Source organism: Puma concolor, chromosome D4 (assembly GCF_028749965.1).
Source record: "Puma concolor isolate L17-30 chromosome D4, mPumCon1.1.hap2, whole genome shotgun sequence".
Taxonomy (NCBI): Eukaryota; Metazoa; Chordata; class Mammalia; order Carnivora; family Felidae; genus Puma; species Puma concolor.
Window position 1 is genome coordinate 19,178,917 of NC_141679.1, and position 15,202 is coordinate 19,194,118.

Genomic DNA, 15,202 nt, shown 5'->3' on the forward strand with positions numbered 1-15,202 from the left:
CTGGAACTAGAAGGGAAGAAACCACTTTTCTGAGCCCACTTTTGCAACTGACAGTATGACCCCAAGCAAGTCACTTAACTGTAATCTTAGCTAATCACATATGAGGTTGCTTTGAAGAGTAGGTGGGTAAGACACTTACCTGATTCTCCATTATTTCATGTGTATATAAGTTCGTGTTTGGATGAACAGTAACTTTGCTTTAGGTTGAAAAAATTTTTTTTCTGAAATGATTTATAATGATGCTATGAAAAGTAAAAGTCTAAATATATAGAAAACTTATAAAGTGAAATAATTAGGAAATTGTAATCAAAGGCATGATGTTTGTAGATTTTACGGCATGATGGAAGATGATGGTTGATAAGCCATCATATTCTTTCACTCCCATGCTTCTTTGGGACTGGGTTCCCTATTCTTCTCTATTCACCTGTTTGTAATGAGTTTTGCTATATAAGGACTTATCTTTGATATTTATTCAAATATATCCATTCTGATAACAGCACAGTTCAGTGTATGTTCAAAATAGGCAGCTATATGACAATCGTGTCCATTTGTCTTTCAAGTGTTGCATCTAAGGTTTTTGGTGAGCTCCAGAAAACATAGCATGAGTGACTTTTGGGGGGATTTCTAGCTTTTACTTCCACCAGATGCTACTGTGACGTTTGACATTGGTTTAATTGCTTATATGCACAGGTTACATTTTATTTAAGTTGGGTGTGAAAAGTGGAAAGTATTGCGAAGCAGGCTCATCTACAATGCCCAAATTTAAAACATTAAAATAGAAGCTAGGTACCTAGAGGTAAACCATAGCTTTTAAGCTGTTTGAAGGTTGTGGATTATTAATGAGGCATATAGACTCTTGACTTACAGTAGTGGTGATATTCTTGAGATCAGCATGTGTACTCTTGATTTTTAACCTTTTTTTTTTTTTTAAGTTTATTTTGAGAGAGAGTGAGCAAGGGAGGGCCAGAGAGAGAGAGAATGAGAAAATCATAAGCAGGCTCCGCCCTGCAAGCACAAAGCCCAGTGTGGGGCTTAAACTCAGGAACCTTGAGATCATGAGCTGAGCCGAAATCCAGAGTCAGACACTTGACTAACTCAGCCACCCAGGTGCCCCTGTACTCTTGATATTTAAACTTGGTTATACAGAACAAAAGAAAATAATACCTTTAAGCTAATTTCTTTTCAAATACAAAAAATAACTGAAAAGTGTATAAAATTAAAAATAGTAGTTTCACTTCTGCCCCCACTATTAACCTTTTCAAGCCCAGAGATAAGTGCTATTACAGTGTGGTGTGTTATCACCAACCCTTCCAGATATGTCTTGTGAATATATAAATAAGTGTACATGTATGTTTTTAGTACCCCCATTCATTCCCAGCAATGTAATTGCTCTTCATTTAATATATGTTGCACATCCTTCTATATCATTATGCACATCTGCATTTTTCTTTCATGACCACATAATGTCACATTGTATGGCTATACTATAATTTATTTAAACAGTCCCCTGTATGATTTTAACTTAGTATTACTGTGAAGATTCCACAATGTATATCTTGGCATAGTTTTGCTTAAGATAAATCCTAGCAGTCAAATTCCTCACTTAAAGGGTATTTTTAATTGATTGGCATTTTCTTGATTTTGAGTTGTTGAACATATTCTCATATGTTTATTGGTCAGATTTGTTGCACTTAACACATTTTCCTATTGGTTTACCCAGTTTTCTTCTGTTGAATTATTCATATTCCTAGAATTCTCTGTTATGAAATTAGCTCCATATCTCTGGATTGACAGATATTTTCCCAGTTTATTCTGTAATCTTTATGTTATTTTACTTTGTTCTGTTTGTTTACTGTTTTGCCACCCAGTAATGCTTAATTTCCAAGTACTTAACAATTTTTTATATTGTTTTATAGACTTTGTGTTTTATATTTAAGGTTGTCTCACTTTAAGGTTATTTAAATGTTACCTTTTCTTGTACTTATATAGTTTCATTTTGTATGCCTAAATCCATGAGCCCCCTGGAATTGATTTGGTATGGAGAGAAATGGGGACCCAGCTTTAGCTAGCATGTTACCTGAAACACCATTTAATAAACATGCTTCTCCCAGTAATTTAAAATGCTATTTGGATTTTATGTATCCCTGTTTTTGGATATGTAGTATTTTATAACGTCCCAGTGTACATTTTGGTCAGTTTCTGGAATCTGTATTCTTTCTGTTGACCCATCTGTGTATTACTGCCAGTGAGCACTTAACCGTTTCACCAATTGTGCTCATGTCTGCTAGCTTAGTTCTCACTCAGCTTTTACAATTTGTTGGGTATCAACACTTTTTCTCGTAGAGAAATTTTAGTATAATTTTGTCAAATCACTTCCTTTTCTCTCCCCAGAAGAAACTAACACACCCTATCCAGGGGTCATATTGTTTTGGCGGGGTGGTAAAAATTGGGGTTGGGGAAGGGAATAACATCACTATTGTAATGAATTTTTCTATCTAGAATATGACATGGATTTCCATTTTCACGTTTTCTGTTATTTCCCTCAATAGTGCTGTAGCTTTTATGGCATAAATTTTGCATGTTATTTGTTAAGTTTATGCATAAATATTTATTTTTTATTATCCTGATAAACAGAATTTTTTTCCTTCCATTTTTCTATTTGATACTGTGTTTATAAAACAAAGTTACTGGGTTTATATACTTGGATTTTCCAGACAATACTGTCATCTGCAAAAAATTTCTATTCTTCCTATGCAATTTGATACTTTTTAATATCTTATATTTTCTTAGAATATGACCTAAGATTATTTTGAAGTCACTTGTTAGCTTTTAATTTTAAGTTAGACATAGCCTAATGGAACACAATTTTCTGAAATCTTTTTATCTCTTTTGGATTTCTTCAAGAGATCTGACATTTTGGCTGAATTCTTAACATACCTCTTTTTTTTTAAATTTTTTTTTTTTCAACGTTTTTTATTTATTTTTTTGGGACAGAGAGAGACAGAGCATGAACGGGGGAGGGGCAGAGAGAGAGGGAGACACAGAATCCGAAACAGGCTCCAGGTTCCGAGCCATCAGCCCAGAGCCTGACGCGGGGCTCGAACTCACGGACCGCGAGATCGTGACCTGGCTGAAGTCGGACGCTTAACCGACTGCGCCACCCAGGCGCCCCAACATACCTCTTTTTTAGGGATCTTAGTCACAGTTACACTGTTTGCCCTTAAAAAGTAATAAAAAATGAAGTAAAAAAAAAAAAAGTAGGCTAGCCCACAATATATTTTAAGTAGCCAAAGTAACTCTGTCCTCAGAGTAAATGATATTTACAACAGAATTTAAAATGATGTGTATTTCATTTATATAATTATTTTTATATTTTCTGGGACAAAGAATTGTTGACAATGTCATGGATAGACAGTGTTTCCACAGTCTTGAAAATAAAGGTTGTTGTATATGCTAATTAGGTCCCACAGTTCGTGTTTGTCCAGAGACACTCTGCTCCTCATTTGTGAATGAGTTGTGAGACTGGGAAAGAAAAGCATGGTTGTAAGGCAGATAGGAAAATTCCAGGGAAGATGCAAGATGGGGCCAATACTAATTTATGTGATACATATGTTTACAATGTGTTAGCATTTACATGTGTTTTTGTACATAGGTGATCAAATACTAGTATGTTTTTTAAGAGAAAATGAATGTGATAGTTTAATAGTAACAACAGGTTCAATTTAAACTCTGTAAGGTCATGACATTATCTTCCAAAAATCCAGCATTAAACATTGATATAGCTGCAATTGAGTCATCTTGAATAAATCAGTACAAATAGGTGCTTTTAAAAAAGGAAGCAGCAATAATTTTCTGAATATTCAATTATATGAGGTATTTACTGTATAAATATGTTAATAATTTTCCCCCATTGAGAAATGGCTTTTAGAGGATCACAATGCATTACTTGCATTAGAATAGAAATACTAATGAAATTCTCCCTCTCTCTCACCTTTTTTTTAGGTCATGGAAAATGGAAGATTTGCAAAATACAAGTATTTTACCCATGTCATGATCAACAAAACAGATATGTTAATGATAACTAAAAGGTAACTTTGTTGAATGTAATTTGGTAAGAGGTTAACTGAGAGCCACTCATGAAGGGAAGCAGTTGACATTCACCATTTTTGGCACATCGTCACCCCGATTCCTGCTAACTCTGGTCCTCTTGCTCTACAAGCCTCATCAGAAAACTACATAAATTTATGTTCAGCTTTGTGCATGAGTGCAGATAAGTCATAGCCATGCACAAACGTAAATTGTTTAGTATTTTTTCAACCAATTTGAATAATATAGAAATTCCCATAAAACTGTCCTCACAGTACCATTTCTTCCCGCTCTGAAAAAAGTGTACAGTTTCAGATTACTCCAGAAGTCTTCTAGTGATATCTATCCATTAGCATACATAGAGATTCAGTCACATAAGTAAATCCATCACTGGAGACAGGTGATTTCTTACGTGGATACTCCCAGCTCCAACCAGATCCTCAAGTAGACCTGTAGATAGAGGTACATGCAAAATTACTCAGCGGCATAGCTTCAGAGGGGCTAGTTTTTGCAGGAGTTACTGTTAAACTGCAGGAAAGAGTCAGCTGCTGCAGTATTAAGACGGGGGTTTTGGATGGATGGCACAGAGTGAAATGTGACTGAGGAGGAGAGGTTATGGCTAACTGAAAGAAATTGTCAATAAACCTCTGGTTTCGTTCACTATTGAGAAGAGTGAAGTTGTATTAGCACCTATTAGTTCAAATTCACTGTTGAACTTAGCAGTCATTTCTAACGTTTTTCATACTAACCACTTCCGAGTCTAGAATTTACAACACTGTATTAATTTTCTTATTTAAAAGTAACACAAAGTAGAAAATCCACGTGGTATTAGAAGGTATACTTGTAAAAGTTAATCTTCGTTCCATCCTAGGTACCAGTCCCTCTTTTCCCGGTCCTACTGGCCACCATTTTTACCTGTTTCCTCCTTGAAGTACTCTCTGCCTATACAAGCATACACGCATATGTATCTTAACAGAAATGGGAATCTGTTACACATACCATTCTGTACTTTAATTTTTTGCTTAAGATCTATGTCTTGAAGATTATTCCATATCAACATATGGAGATCTTTCTTAACTTGTAAAGGACTACTTTAGCATTTATAGGTATGTACTAAATTTTGCATCTAAGTCAGTAAACTTTTACAATTGGGGGGCAATGCTTCAAGCATTCTTGTTCTAGCGATTTTCAGTCGTCTTTTTATTAACCCTCTCCCCCACTGACGAAGCGAACTGTGTGACTCATCAGAGTTAAACAAGAGTCAATTTATAGATTAGTTTGCAAGATTTAAAAAACTTTTCAACATAATGGATCTCTTTAAAGGAAGTCATATAAACCCTGATAAAGTAAGGGAAGTTAGTTGCAGTTGAGTGAAAGGTAATACTCGTACCTAGGATTTCCTTTATTTCCACGTTTCATATTTGAGAATTAAAGTGTCTTTGAGGGGCACCTGGGTGGCTCAGTGGGTTATGTGTCCAACTCTTGATATCAGCTTAAGTCATGATCTCACAGTTGAAGGATCAAGCCTGGTGTTGGGTTTGGCGCTGAGAGTGGAGCCTCCCTGGGATCCACCATCTCCTTCTCTCTCGGTCCCTCCCCTGCTCTCGCTCAGTCTCTCTCTCTAAATAAATAAATAAACTTAAAAAAAGAAAAACAGGTCTTTGAGTCAGGAAAGGGAGTACCAGGAACATACTACGAGATGAGCCTGTCTTTGACTTTCCACGTGGTTGAGGACCTAGGAGAGGACCAGTTGGTTTTTTCCACTAGTACCTGTCATCCAGGATTGGTGAGAAAGGGGAGCAGAGACAGAAGATTGAAGTGATAGATGTAAGTCCTGATTAGTTGTCCCAACCAGGAGCCAGCTCTTTTCTTTATTGCAGTCCCTTGACTTAAAGTATGTATTACTTACAAAAATAATCTGCTTGCACCTAGAGTTGATGTTTCAACCAGAAAGAATTGGGGAAGAAAAGCCTTTGAATGAAGGATTAAATAGAATTATAGACCATGCATTTTCATTTCTTGATTTTCCCCCCCCCCCCTCAAAAATGGGAAAACAAGAATTAATTTTAAAAACCTCTTTCTGAGGTAGGTTGGTAAGCCTATTGCATGGAGCTTTGGTAATAAAAACATTTATTCTAAAGCATTAGTTACACAAAAGCTCTCCAAAATATTGGTTAATAATAGGTTCTGTAAGTTTATTTTGTATAAAGCGTCTTACATATTTGAATTTAGAAGTACTTCATTTTTTCTAACTTAGGTATTATGTGCTACCAATTTCCCACAAAACATTGCTTTAGCTACCTCCCACAAATTTTATGTTGTGTTATATTTTAGTTCTCATTCAGTTCAAGACATTTTCTAATTTCTTCTGAGATTGTTTGACTCATGGATTATTTAGAAGTATGCTAATTTCTAAGCATTTAGAAATAATTGTTTCTGTTACTGGTTTCTAGTTTAATTTCATTATGATCTGAGGACATACTTTGTATGATTTCAGTTCTTTTAAATTCCTTAAGGTTATTTATGACTCATAATACAGTCTCTGTTTGCATTATGTGCACTTGCAATGAATGTATATCTTGCTATTATTATATTACTGGATATAAGTGCCTTTATGTCTACAGTGGGTTCTTTTTTTCCCCCCAGCGGTGTCTTGTTTGTAACAAAAGGAACATTTGGACAGCTTACATGTGAGTGGCAGTATAGTTTTGATGAGTTTACCAAAGAGCCCTTCATTGTTCATGGGAGAAGATTACGCATTGAAGCAAAGGTATGTTGAATAGATTTTTTTGAAAACTTGGAACTGAAGATAATAAATTGAAATGGTCCTCCTTTGTAATTTTCCCATCTCTTTTATAGACATTGCTTTGTCTTACTATGGTTTTCCTTGACACCTTTTGTCTTATGCAGGTTTAAAGAAAAGAAAGCTAGGCCAAGAAAAAAATGTGATACTTTATGTGCTATTACATGGACAACAGTGTTCCTGAGATTTCATTTTCTATTCAATAACAGAACCCCGCTTTCTCACTGCTGTCCAGGACACTCAAATGAGAAATCCATTTGTATACGTCAGAATCTCCAGCAGTTCCATACAAAATGTTTTTCCCTGAAAATCTTACAAAAAGATACTTAAAAAGTTCTCTCTCCCTCTAATAGACCATTGTTGGTGGTTCTTTTTCTTTTTATAGATATTATCTTCCCAATTTAGTTATAATCTTGAAAGCAGATACCATTTCTCACTCTGCATTGATTACTAGCACAGTGCCTGGTACTTGGATGTAGATAAAATGAATTGCTTGTCTTTGGCAAATCAGCAGAGACTCATTATACATTGTAAGTTGTAAAGATTGCACTACATATTATATGTGATACAAAGAAATACAAGGTATTTGGCTTCATGGTATTTGACCAGATACCTATGTGTAGGGGGCACTTTGGCATTGGCTGTGCGCGTAGGAAATATTGTAAGTGACACAACCAAAGTAAGTTTTGTTCTTTGTTATTTTTGTTGCATTTTGACTTTGAGGAATTTAATTGGCTCCTGTAACTGAAAGTCTTAGGTCTTTATCTGCTAGTTTAGATATGCTCCAATGGTGTCATTAGCGGTTATTCTCTCTCCCTTCCTCTCCTCCATTCTCTCCTTCTTCACCACCCCTGCTTCTAGGTCCTACTTTCTTCAGTGTTGGCTTCATTGTCAAGCCGGCCAGCAGAAGTTCCAGGTTTATATCCTACTAGCTCAGCAGAATGAAAGCATCTCACTGGGTCTCACTGGGCCACCTTTGGTCACATGCCTATTCCTGAACTAATCTCTTTGGTCAGAGAGCAGGTGTGAGCCAGTTGGCCAGGTGAGGGTCATGGGATCACCATGATGCTACCAAGAAGGAAGGGTCAACTCTATCTGAAGTATTTGGAGTGAGAGAAGGTGAGAAGTAGTTACCCAAAGACTCAAAAAGTTGTTGCTGGAAGAAAGGGCAGTAGACACAGGCAGGCAAAAACAACAGATGTTTTCTCGGCTAGTCTGTAGAACAGAACTGCCCCTAGGCCTGTGTTTAACCATTGAAAACCATTTCTCTAGTCTTCCCACTCGTTCCAAAGACACGAACAGCTCAAGAGTAGACCGGCTACTTGTTCTTGAGGATCTTAGACCAACTTACACATTGAGAATTTCTCTGATTCACTCAGAAAATGAAAGGCCCTGTGGCCTTATTATACAAAGTAATGGACAGTGGCTATTACCTTCTGCTCTAGCCTGTACTGCTTTCCTGGCTTTTTTCATACCTTTTTCTCTCTCGAAAAATAACCTTCTTCTTACCTTCTTGGTTTCTTTCCCTTCTACTTTTCCTTGAAATCTTTTATCAGTGTATATCCTTTTTTTTTTTTTTTTTTAAGTAAAAGAATCTGATTTCTTCTGCAATCTGTATTTACATGGATGTTTGAATTACTTAGAGAAATTGTTCAACCTGTGAGACCCCCACATTTCTTCTTCTGCAGCTCTGCCTATAGTTAATGGAAGTAAACTGCCCTCCTCCTGAATAATCCTTTTATTTCTGTTTGACTCTCTCATGCTTACCATCCACTATTAGCTCTCCCCACAAACATTGAACAGAATGCCTAAAGAATGTTAAAAGTAGAGGCCATCAGAAAAAAAAAAGAAAAAGCAGAGGACATTAAGCTTAAGCTACATTCTTATTGCATGATCAATTTAAAATGTCAGAAGTTACATAACACACACCCCATACAACACATACGTGTGTATGTATGTACACACATATAATTTTTTTTAGCTGAGCTCATCATGATTTCATGGCCATATATAAAGAACTATCTGAGAAACTATTTGGGGAGGGGGGGGGGGGGAGGAGGAACACTGCTCCCAGACTTATCTCCTCATCCTTTGAGTAAACAAATGGGGGGGGTGGGGAGAGCTAAATTCTAACATCCATTATCATTAAGCTTAAGTTACAGAGCTTTAGCAATTGAAATCTCAAAGCTTTGTAACTTAAGCTTAGTGATAATGGATATGTTAGAATTTAGCCCTTCCCCCCCCCCCCCCCCCCCCCCCCGCCCCATTTGTGTTTGATTCTTCTTGGATTCTTCACTCTTGGCTTTTTTATGTTTGTTTTTTTAGGTACATAATTTGTGTAAGGTGGACACTTTAAGCACAGATTTATAAAACTGTAACATTTTAAAATCATATTTCTGCAACTGGATTTTCATTTTAATGAAGTTATTCTGTTTATAGGAACGAGTGAAGTCTGTATTTCATGCCAAAGAGTTTGGAAAAATAATTAACTTCAAGACCCCAGAAGATGCTAGGGTAAAAGCCAACTTCTATTTTTACATTGATTACATTTTGAGTTTCATTGCAAGTTCTTGAAATAAGCAAATGTTGGTTTATTTCCCCACAACAGTGGATCCTCACGAAACTAGAAGAAGCAAGAGAACCTTCCCCGAGATTCTGATGGAGAATACTGCCTGAAGAGAGACAACAATAAATCATTAGAGTTTCTACCTTGTACCTTTCAAAACCAGTCTGGGAAGTACAGTACAGAAGTAATTTCAAGTAAATAAAAAAAAAAAAATCAGTTACAATCAGGTAAAACAATCAGGTGATTAAAATATTTCAACTCATTGGAGATCCATTTGGTCTTCTAACTTGAATCATGCATATGGTTAAAATTCTAATTACTTTACAAAAGAAACATTTATTTGATGAACCTTAAATACTTGCTCCAAGTAATTCTCTGCAGTGTAGAGAAATTGCCCATATTTCACCCCACATGGAGGTAAATTTAATGTTTCTAGTTCACATGTTAAACTTCTGTCATGAAGTTTATAACTTCTATCTTCAGACTCCCTGAATCAGTGATGGGTAAATGATCAAATCAAACATTGCCTCGGTATCAAAAACTTTAGTGGTGGTTTCTTTAAAAACATGAAGTTCTTTTTACAGATAAATATTTTGGTATTATTTTCCTTATTTTTTTATAAAGGATAGGTTTGAATTATACTTCCATAGCATGACTATGAAAAACATTTTTTAATATACTATAATACAGATTGAGTAATACCCCTTCAAGCTTGAAGCCTTAGAAATACTTTCTCAAGCCAACTTCATGGGATCTACTCGGTTTACCCAAGTCACGTTTTTAACATTGCTGACTTTACAGGAAAATCCCTGAAGCCTTAAAATAAGAACTCTCCATTCATTGGAAATATGAAATAAAATTCCCACCATCTTAGATGTCAGTTATGCTTCAGAACAGACAGCCCTTCTTGTAAGTAAATATATGTACCCTAAAGTGTTAATTACCTGTTCTGTCGGCAAAAGATTGGGAATTTCTGCTGTGCTTTCTGTACAGTTATTCAAATGAGAATCACTCTTTTAAAAGCTCATCAGAAAAAAAATCATGGACTGCACATTAATAAAAATAAGGTCATGGGGGGGTTTCTTGGTTTTTGTCCAAGATCTTGTAAATTAATATAATATGAATGTACTTTTTCAAGTGAAAGGGGTTGAATACATGACTGCAAACCATGAAGAGAACAATGCAGTGTCTTATTTCGTTACTGAATAATACAGAGTATTTGATGCATGTCGTATGTGCCATGAAATTATTATAAACTGTTTCTGGGATTGGAGACTTTGGATAGTAATAATTGTGAAATTCTCCTCAGGGTCCTCAAACCCTTGCTTTGTTGTAAAAGCTAAAATAAACAGCATGCCAGACTGTAATTGTATTTCTTCCTGACCCTATCCTGCTACTAAATACTTTGATTTTCCTCTGATTATAAAAACACATTGTTTATTATCAGTAGTCTCCCAGTATGTTTTTTTTCTTTGCTGAATATAAATTGAATCAAAAGATGACAGATTTCATATCCCATGGTAGCGTGTGCTCGCTCCCTTGATGACTTTTGTTCAAAGTAACATACACATTGTCTCTGTTGCCAAGCTCCTCCACTTTTACGTTAGAATTAAGCCTAAGAGTAGTGGCCAGAGAACTTTGATCAGATTGTCCTCATCCGAAATGTTGCTTTAGTGGAGTTCCATTCAGGACCACTAACAGAGTACCTCATTACCTACCACTGTTGCAGAATTTTTTATCACAGTACCAGGGATTCGTTGTTTTGCCGCTTCGAAGAATCAAGGAGGTGGACACAAAATGAGCAGCAGGCAAAGTTTATTGGAATATGAGATCAGAAAGGAAGAATAGTATGAAAGCTCTCTCTACAGAGAGGCGACACTCGAGAGTAAATGCCTGCAGACTATAGTCAAGGGTCCTTGTTTCATAAGGTTCTGGTCAGCATCCCCTTCCCTTTCCCCTTGTCCCTTCTCAGATTCTACCCTTACTGACTAGACAACTCTAGGTGCTGGGTTGTCCATTCCTGATTGGCTCGACTCCATTGTGTGAGGAGTCAGAATGGTCATACTGTCCCATGTATAACATAAGTTTTATGGTTTAGCTAGGTATTTTGAATGTCAAATTCCTGAGGGGGAATCTGAGAGGGAGTAGGTGTGTCTGTTACATTTTTAAGAGGGACCTTACACCTGAGGGGGTTTGCTGTAGTCAAAACACTCCCAGCGTTTTTCCAAAATAATGTGTTTTTCCCCATCCAGGGAGCTCGGGTCCTAACCTTTCTCTCTCTGCCTATTTTATCCTATCTTTCCCTGTTATACTACAGTTTCATGATTTCATTCTCAAAACATACAGGCGCAAAACTTTTGGGTGTCCCACGGTGAAAGAGTAAACATATTTTTCTAGGATCCTCTGGAGGGCAGCAGGGAATGGGTCTTGTACCTAGTACACATGCAATGCCAGCCTGCCTGTTTCTGTTCCCTTACCAATGAGGACCTACAAATATCTTTTCTTATTCTTCAGTAGTCGTCTGCCCATCAGCACCTCCTATCACTGCCTTTGTTTCTGGAGTAGAAAGACCCCCAATTACAAGAGTAGTGGTTTATCACTTGTCTTAGAAGATTGTCTTCATCTAAATAAAGAACAGCAGATCACTACATAACGAGTCAGTCTTTTTAGCATAACATTTTACAATTATGTGTTTGATTCTATATTATTTTTTCTTGAATATTAGAGAGTCCAGAATCTTAACTGTATTTGAAAATCATCTTCCCTGAATTATATTTAACACTGAATGACTCTGTTTGAAAACTTGAAGCTTCTTAGTTGTTTGGTGGCTACTACCCAATGAGATCCTGAGGATTATGTCTCTGTGTTGTTAGCTGTAGCCCCAGCCCCTTAATTCTAGCACAGTATATTTTCTGCTCTGTGATAGTTGTGTAAAGCCCAAGGCAGAGTGTCTATTCCCTGCTAACTCTCCGCTGAAAAAAACTATGATTAGAAATAGCAACTTTGATTTCTGGTACAAGAAGCAGCTTGTGATTTCTTCACGTTTACAAAATACTGTCTGAACCCAAGAGCATGTGCACTTCTCCAGTGGCTTCCCTGTTACTGTGTATGTATCGGCTGCTTCTTCCCTGGTGTTAGGAAGACCTTAGGATTTTCTCCAGGTTCAGTTTCATACAGCCCAGGTTATTTTCTGGTCCCTAAATAATCATCATCTGCTGTAGGCCATCCGGGCCTGGAAAATCCTCCTCCATAATCCTAACCCATGACAAAACTGTCCTATGGCCTCCAAATAAGAATTTCTTCTTCTGTTATCATTTCTATCATAATTATCTTTCTCATTTTTTCTGATGATAGTTAACAGTAATATTTTCCCAGTGAATATATATGCATCTAGCTTCTGCCTTAGAAATATGCTAGTATTTTATTCCTACCTAGTAAAAAATAAAGACCCTACTCAGTGCTCAGTTTTCTGCACCTTGGTTATTCAGTCATCAATTGCCAGTGTTAAGTGATCTTTCAGGCCAAGCCAAGACGCCTGTATTAAAAAGATGGGGACAAGATACTAGGCTAGTTTGCCTGTAGGAGTAGGAAATGTGAGCCGAATACATGGACGATAGAAAGAAGTAGCCATTTGGAACTGGATGTTTTCATGTTCCTGCCAACACAACTCAGAGAAATTTGGGTTCCAAGGCCATTGCTTTTTACCTTTTCTCAAGATCAATTAAAATCTTCAAGAACAGTGTTTTTTCAGTCTCTAGGTCTTTGTTTCTTTAATTTTTTAAAAATGTTTATTTGAAAGGGACACGGAGTGCGAACAGGGGAGGGTCAGAGAGAGAGGGAGACACAGAATCTGAAGCAAGCTCTGGGCTCTGAGCTGTCAGTACAGACCCCAGTGTGGGGCTCAAACTCAAAAGTGGGGAGATCAGACCTGAGCCAAAGTCTGACGTTTTACTGACTGAGCCACCCAGGCACCGCTCCTCAAGCTGTAGGTCTTAATCGATTAGAGGGCCATAAAATCAATTTGACTCCTCAAGACCAGCATATTTTAAAGTGGAATAGAAATGAAAGTAACCCCTTTAAGGGGCGCCTGGGTGGCGCAGTCGGTTAAGCGTCCGACTTCAGCCAGGTCACGATCTGGTGGTCCGTGAGTTCGAGCCCCGCGTCGGGCTCTGGGCTGATGGCTCAGAGCCTGGAGCCTGTTTCCGATTCTGTGTCTCCCTCTCGCTCTCTGCCCCTCCCCCGTTCATGCTCTGTCTCTCTCTGTCCCAAAAATAAATAAAAAACGTTGAAAAAAAAATTAAAAAAAAAAAGAAATGAAAGTAAGAGAACATTGCACATAACAAAGTTAAATTTCATTTCCTGAAATGTTGCCTACTTTATACTGTGTGTACTGGGTCACGATATAAAATGTTATTTCTTATTGTGAATTGCAGTTAAAAAGCAAACAAACCTTGAGAGCCACTGCTGTGGGAGGCATGGATTATCTACTAATAGTTGCAACAATCTGGATTGGGTGGAGCCTGACCTTAAAGAAGGAACAGCAGATCCACAACTCAGGAAATCTTCAGATTGTGATCACTGTATTTTGTTTTGAGTGAGACGATAGGCTGGCTCTTGTTTTGGTTTTTGTAAGATGTTTTCCTTTTCTGGTGTGTATCAGATTCCCTCAGGTATCAGAAAAAGCAGAGAAAAGTTATATTTGCAAGCAGCACCCCAAAAAATGCCACAGGCTGTCATTTAGAGAGAAGTCAACCTCTTTCCCCCTAGGACTGGGGACAAAAATTCTCCAATTTTATGAACTTGCTCTATCTGCCTTTGGTGTGATTCATTGTACACGTGGTAGAGGCCCTTAAAAGCAGGAAGCTTAGGGGCGCCTGGGTAGCTGCGCATCTGACTTCAGCTCAGGTCATGATCTCGCAGTTCGTGAGTTCGAGCCCCACGTCGGGCTCTGTGCTGACAGCTTGGAGCCTGGAGCCTGCTTTGGATGCTGTGTCTTCCTCTTTGCCCCTTTCCCGCTCATGCTGTGTCTCTCTCTGTCTCTCAAAGATGAATAAACGTTAAAAAAAATTAAAAAGGAAGCTCATATATAGGTCACACTTTCTCATGCTCGGGAGGGTACTGTACAAATGCTAATGCAGTGTACCCGACTGAAATAATTAGATTTCCTCATTTCTATAGAATTCAAGGAGAAAATGTAGGTAACCTGCATTCCTTATGCGTGGCTCAGGACAAAATTTCTTCAATCTGATTTTCTTTGGTGCTACTACCCAGTATCACCTGTAGCTCCTATACATACCCCAAAAGCAGGCCCTTCACCCTCCTACCCAATCCTTTGAAATACGCTTTTGAAATTACACCTTACTGCTAATGCTGACCATTCAAGTTAGCCTTAAGGCTAAATCAAGTTAGCCTAAATCAAGTTAAAACCTTGATGGTTCTTTTACCCGATAGTTTTGGTCGTTGGCCAATACAGCTATTAATGCAGACTTTTGCTCATGCTTCTTTTCTTTCTGCCATAATTGGTGTCCCGTAGTACTTGATTCAGGATTATCCCACAAGCAGGCCTGCACATGGACTGTGAAGATGCTGGATCCTAACCTTGTGCAAGCCTCCTTCGTGTTTCTTTAATTGAAACGTTTTTCTTTTTACTTCCTTTTTTTACCTTTTTAAAAATTTCCTCTTTTGTAGAATAACTTGTTCCATGGCATTAGAAAAAAAAAAAGTTTTACTTTAGAATTATGCATTCT

General features: G+C 37.4%; 1 protein-coding gene across 3 annotated transcripts in view; it reads left to right on the forward strand.

Annotated features, from left to right (window-relative positions):
* VPS13A (vacuolar protein sorting 13 homolog A) overlaps positions 1–10,901 on the forward strand; it is a 256,968-nt gene extending 246,067 nt beyond the window's left edge. For all 3 annotated transcript variants that reach the window (XM_025931580.2, XM_086685037.1, XM_086685039.1), the window contains 4 exons: positions 4,003–4,088; positions 6,733–6,856; positions 9,329–9,403; positions 9,498–10,901. In XM_025931580.2, coding sequence (XP_025787365.1) covers positions 4,003–4,088; positions 6,733–6,856; positions 9,329–9,403; positions 9,498–9,548 — 336 coding nt within the window. In that variant the 3' untranslated portion in view covers positions 9,549–10,901. The remainder of the gene's footprint in view (positions 1–4,002; positions 4,089–6,732; positions 6,857–9,328; positions 9,404–9,497) is intronic.
* The last annotated feature ends 4,301 nt before the right edge of the window (positions 10,902–15,202 follow it).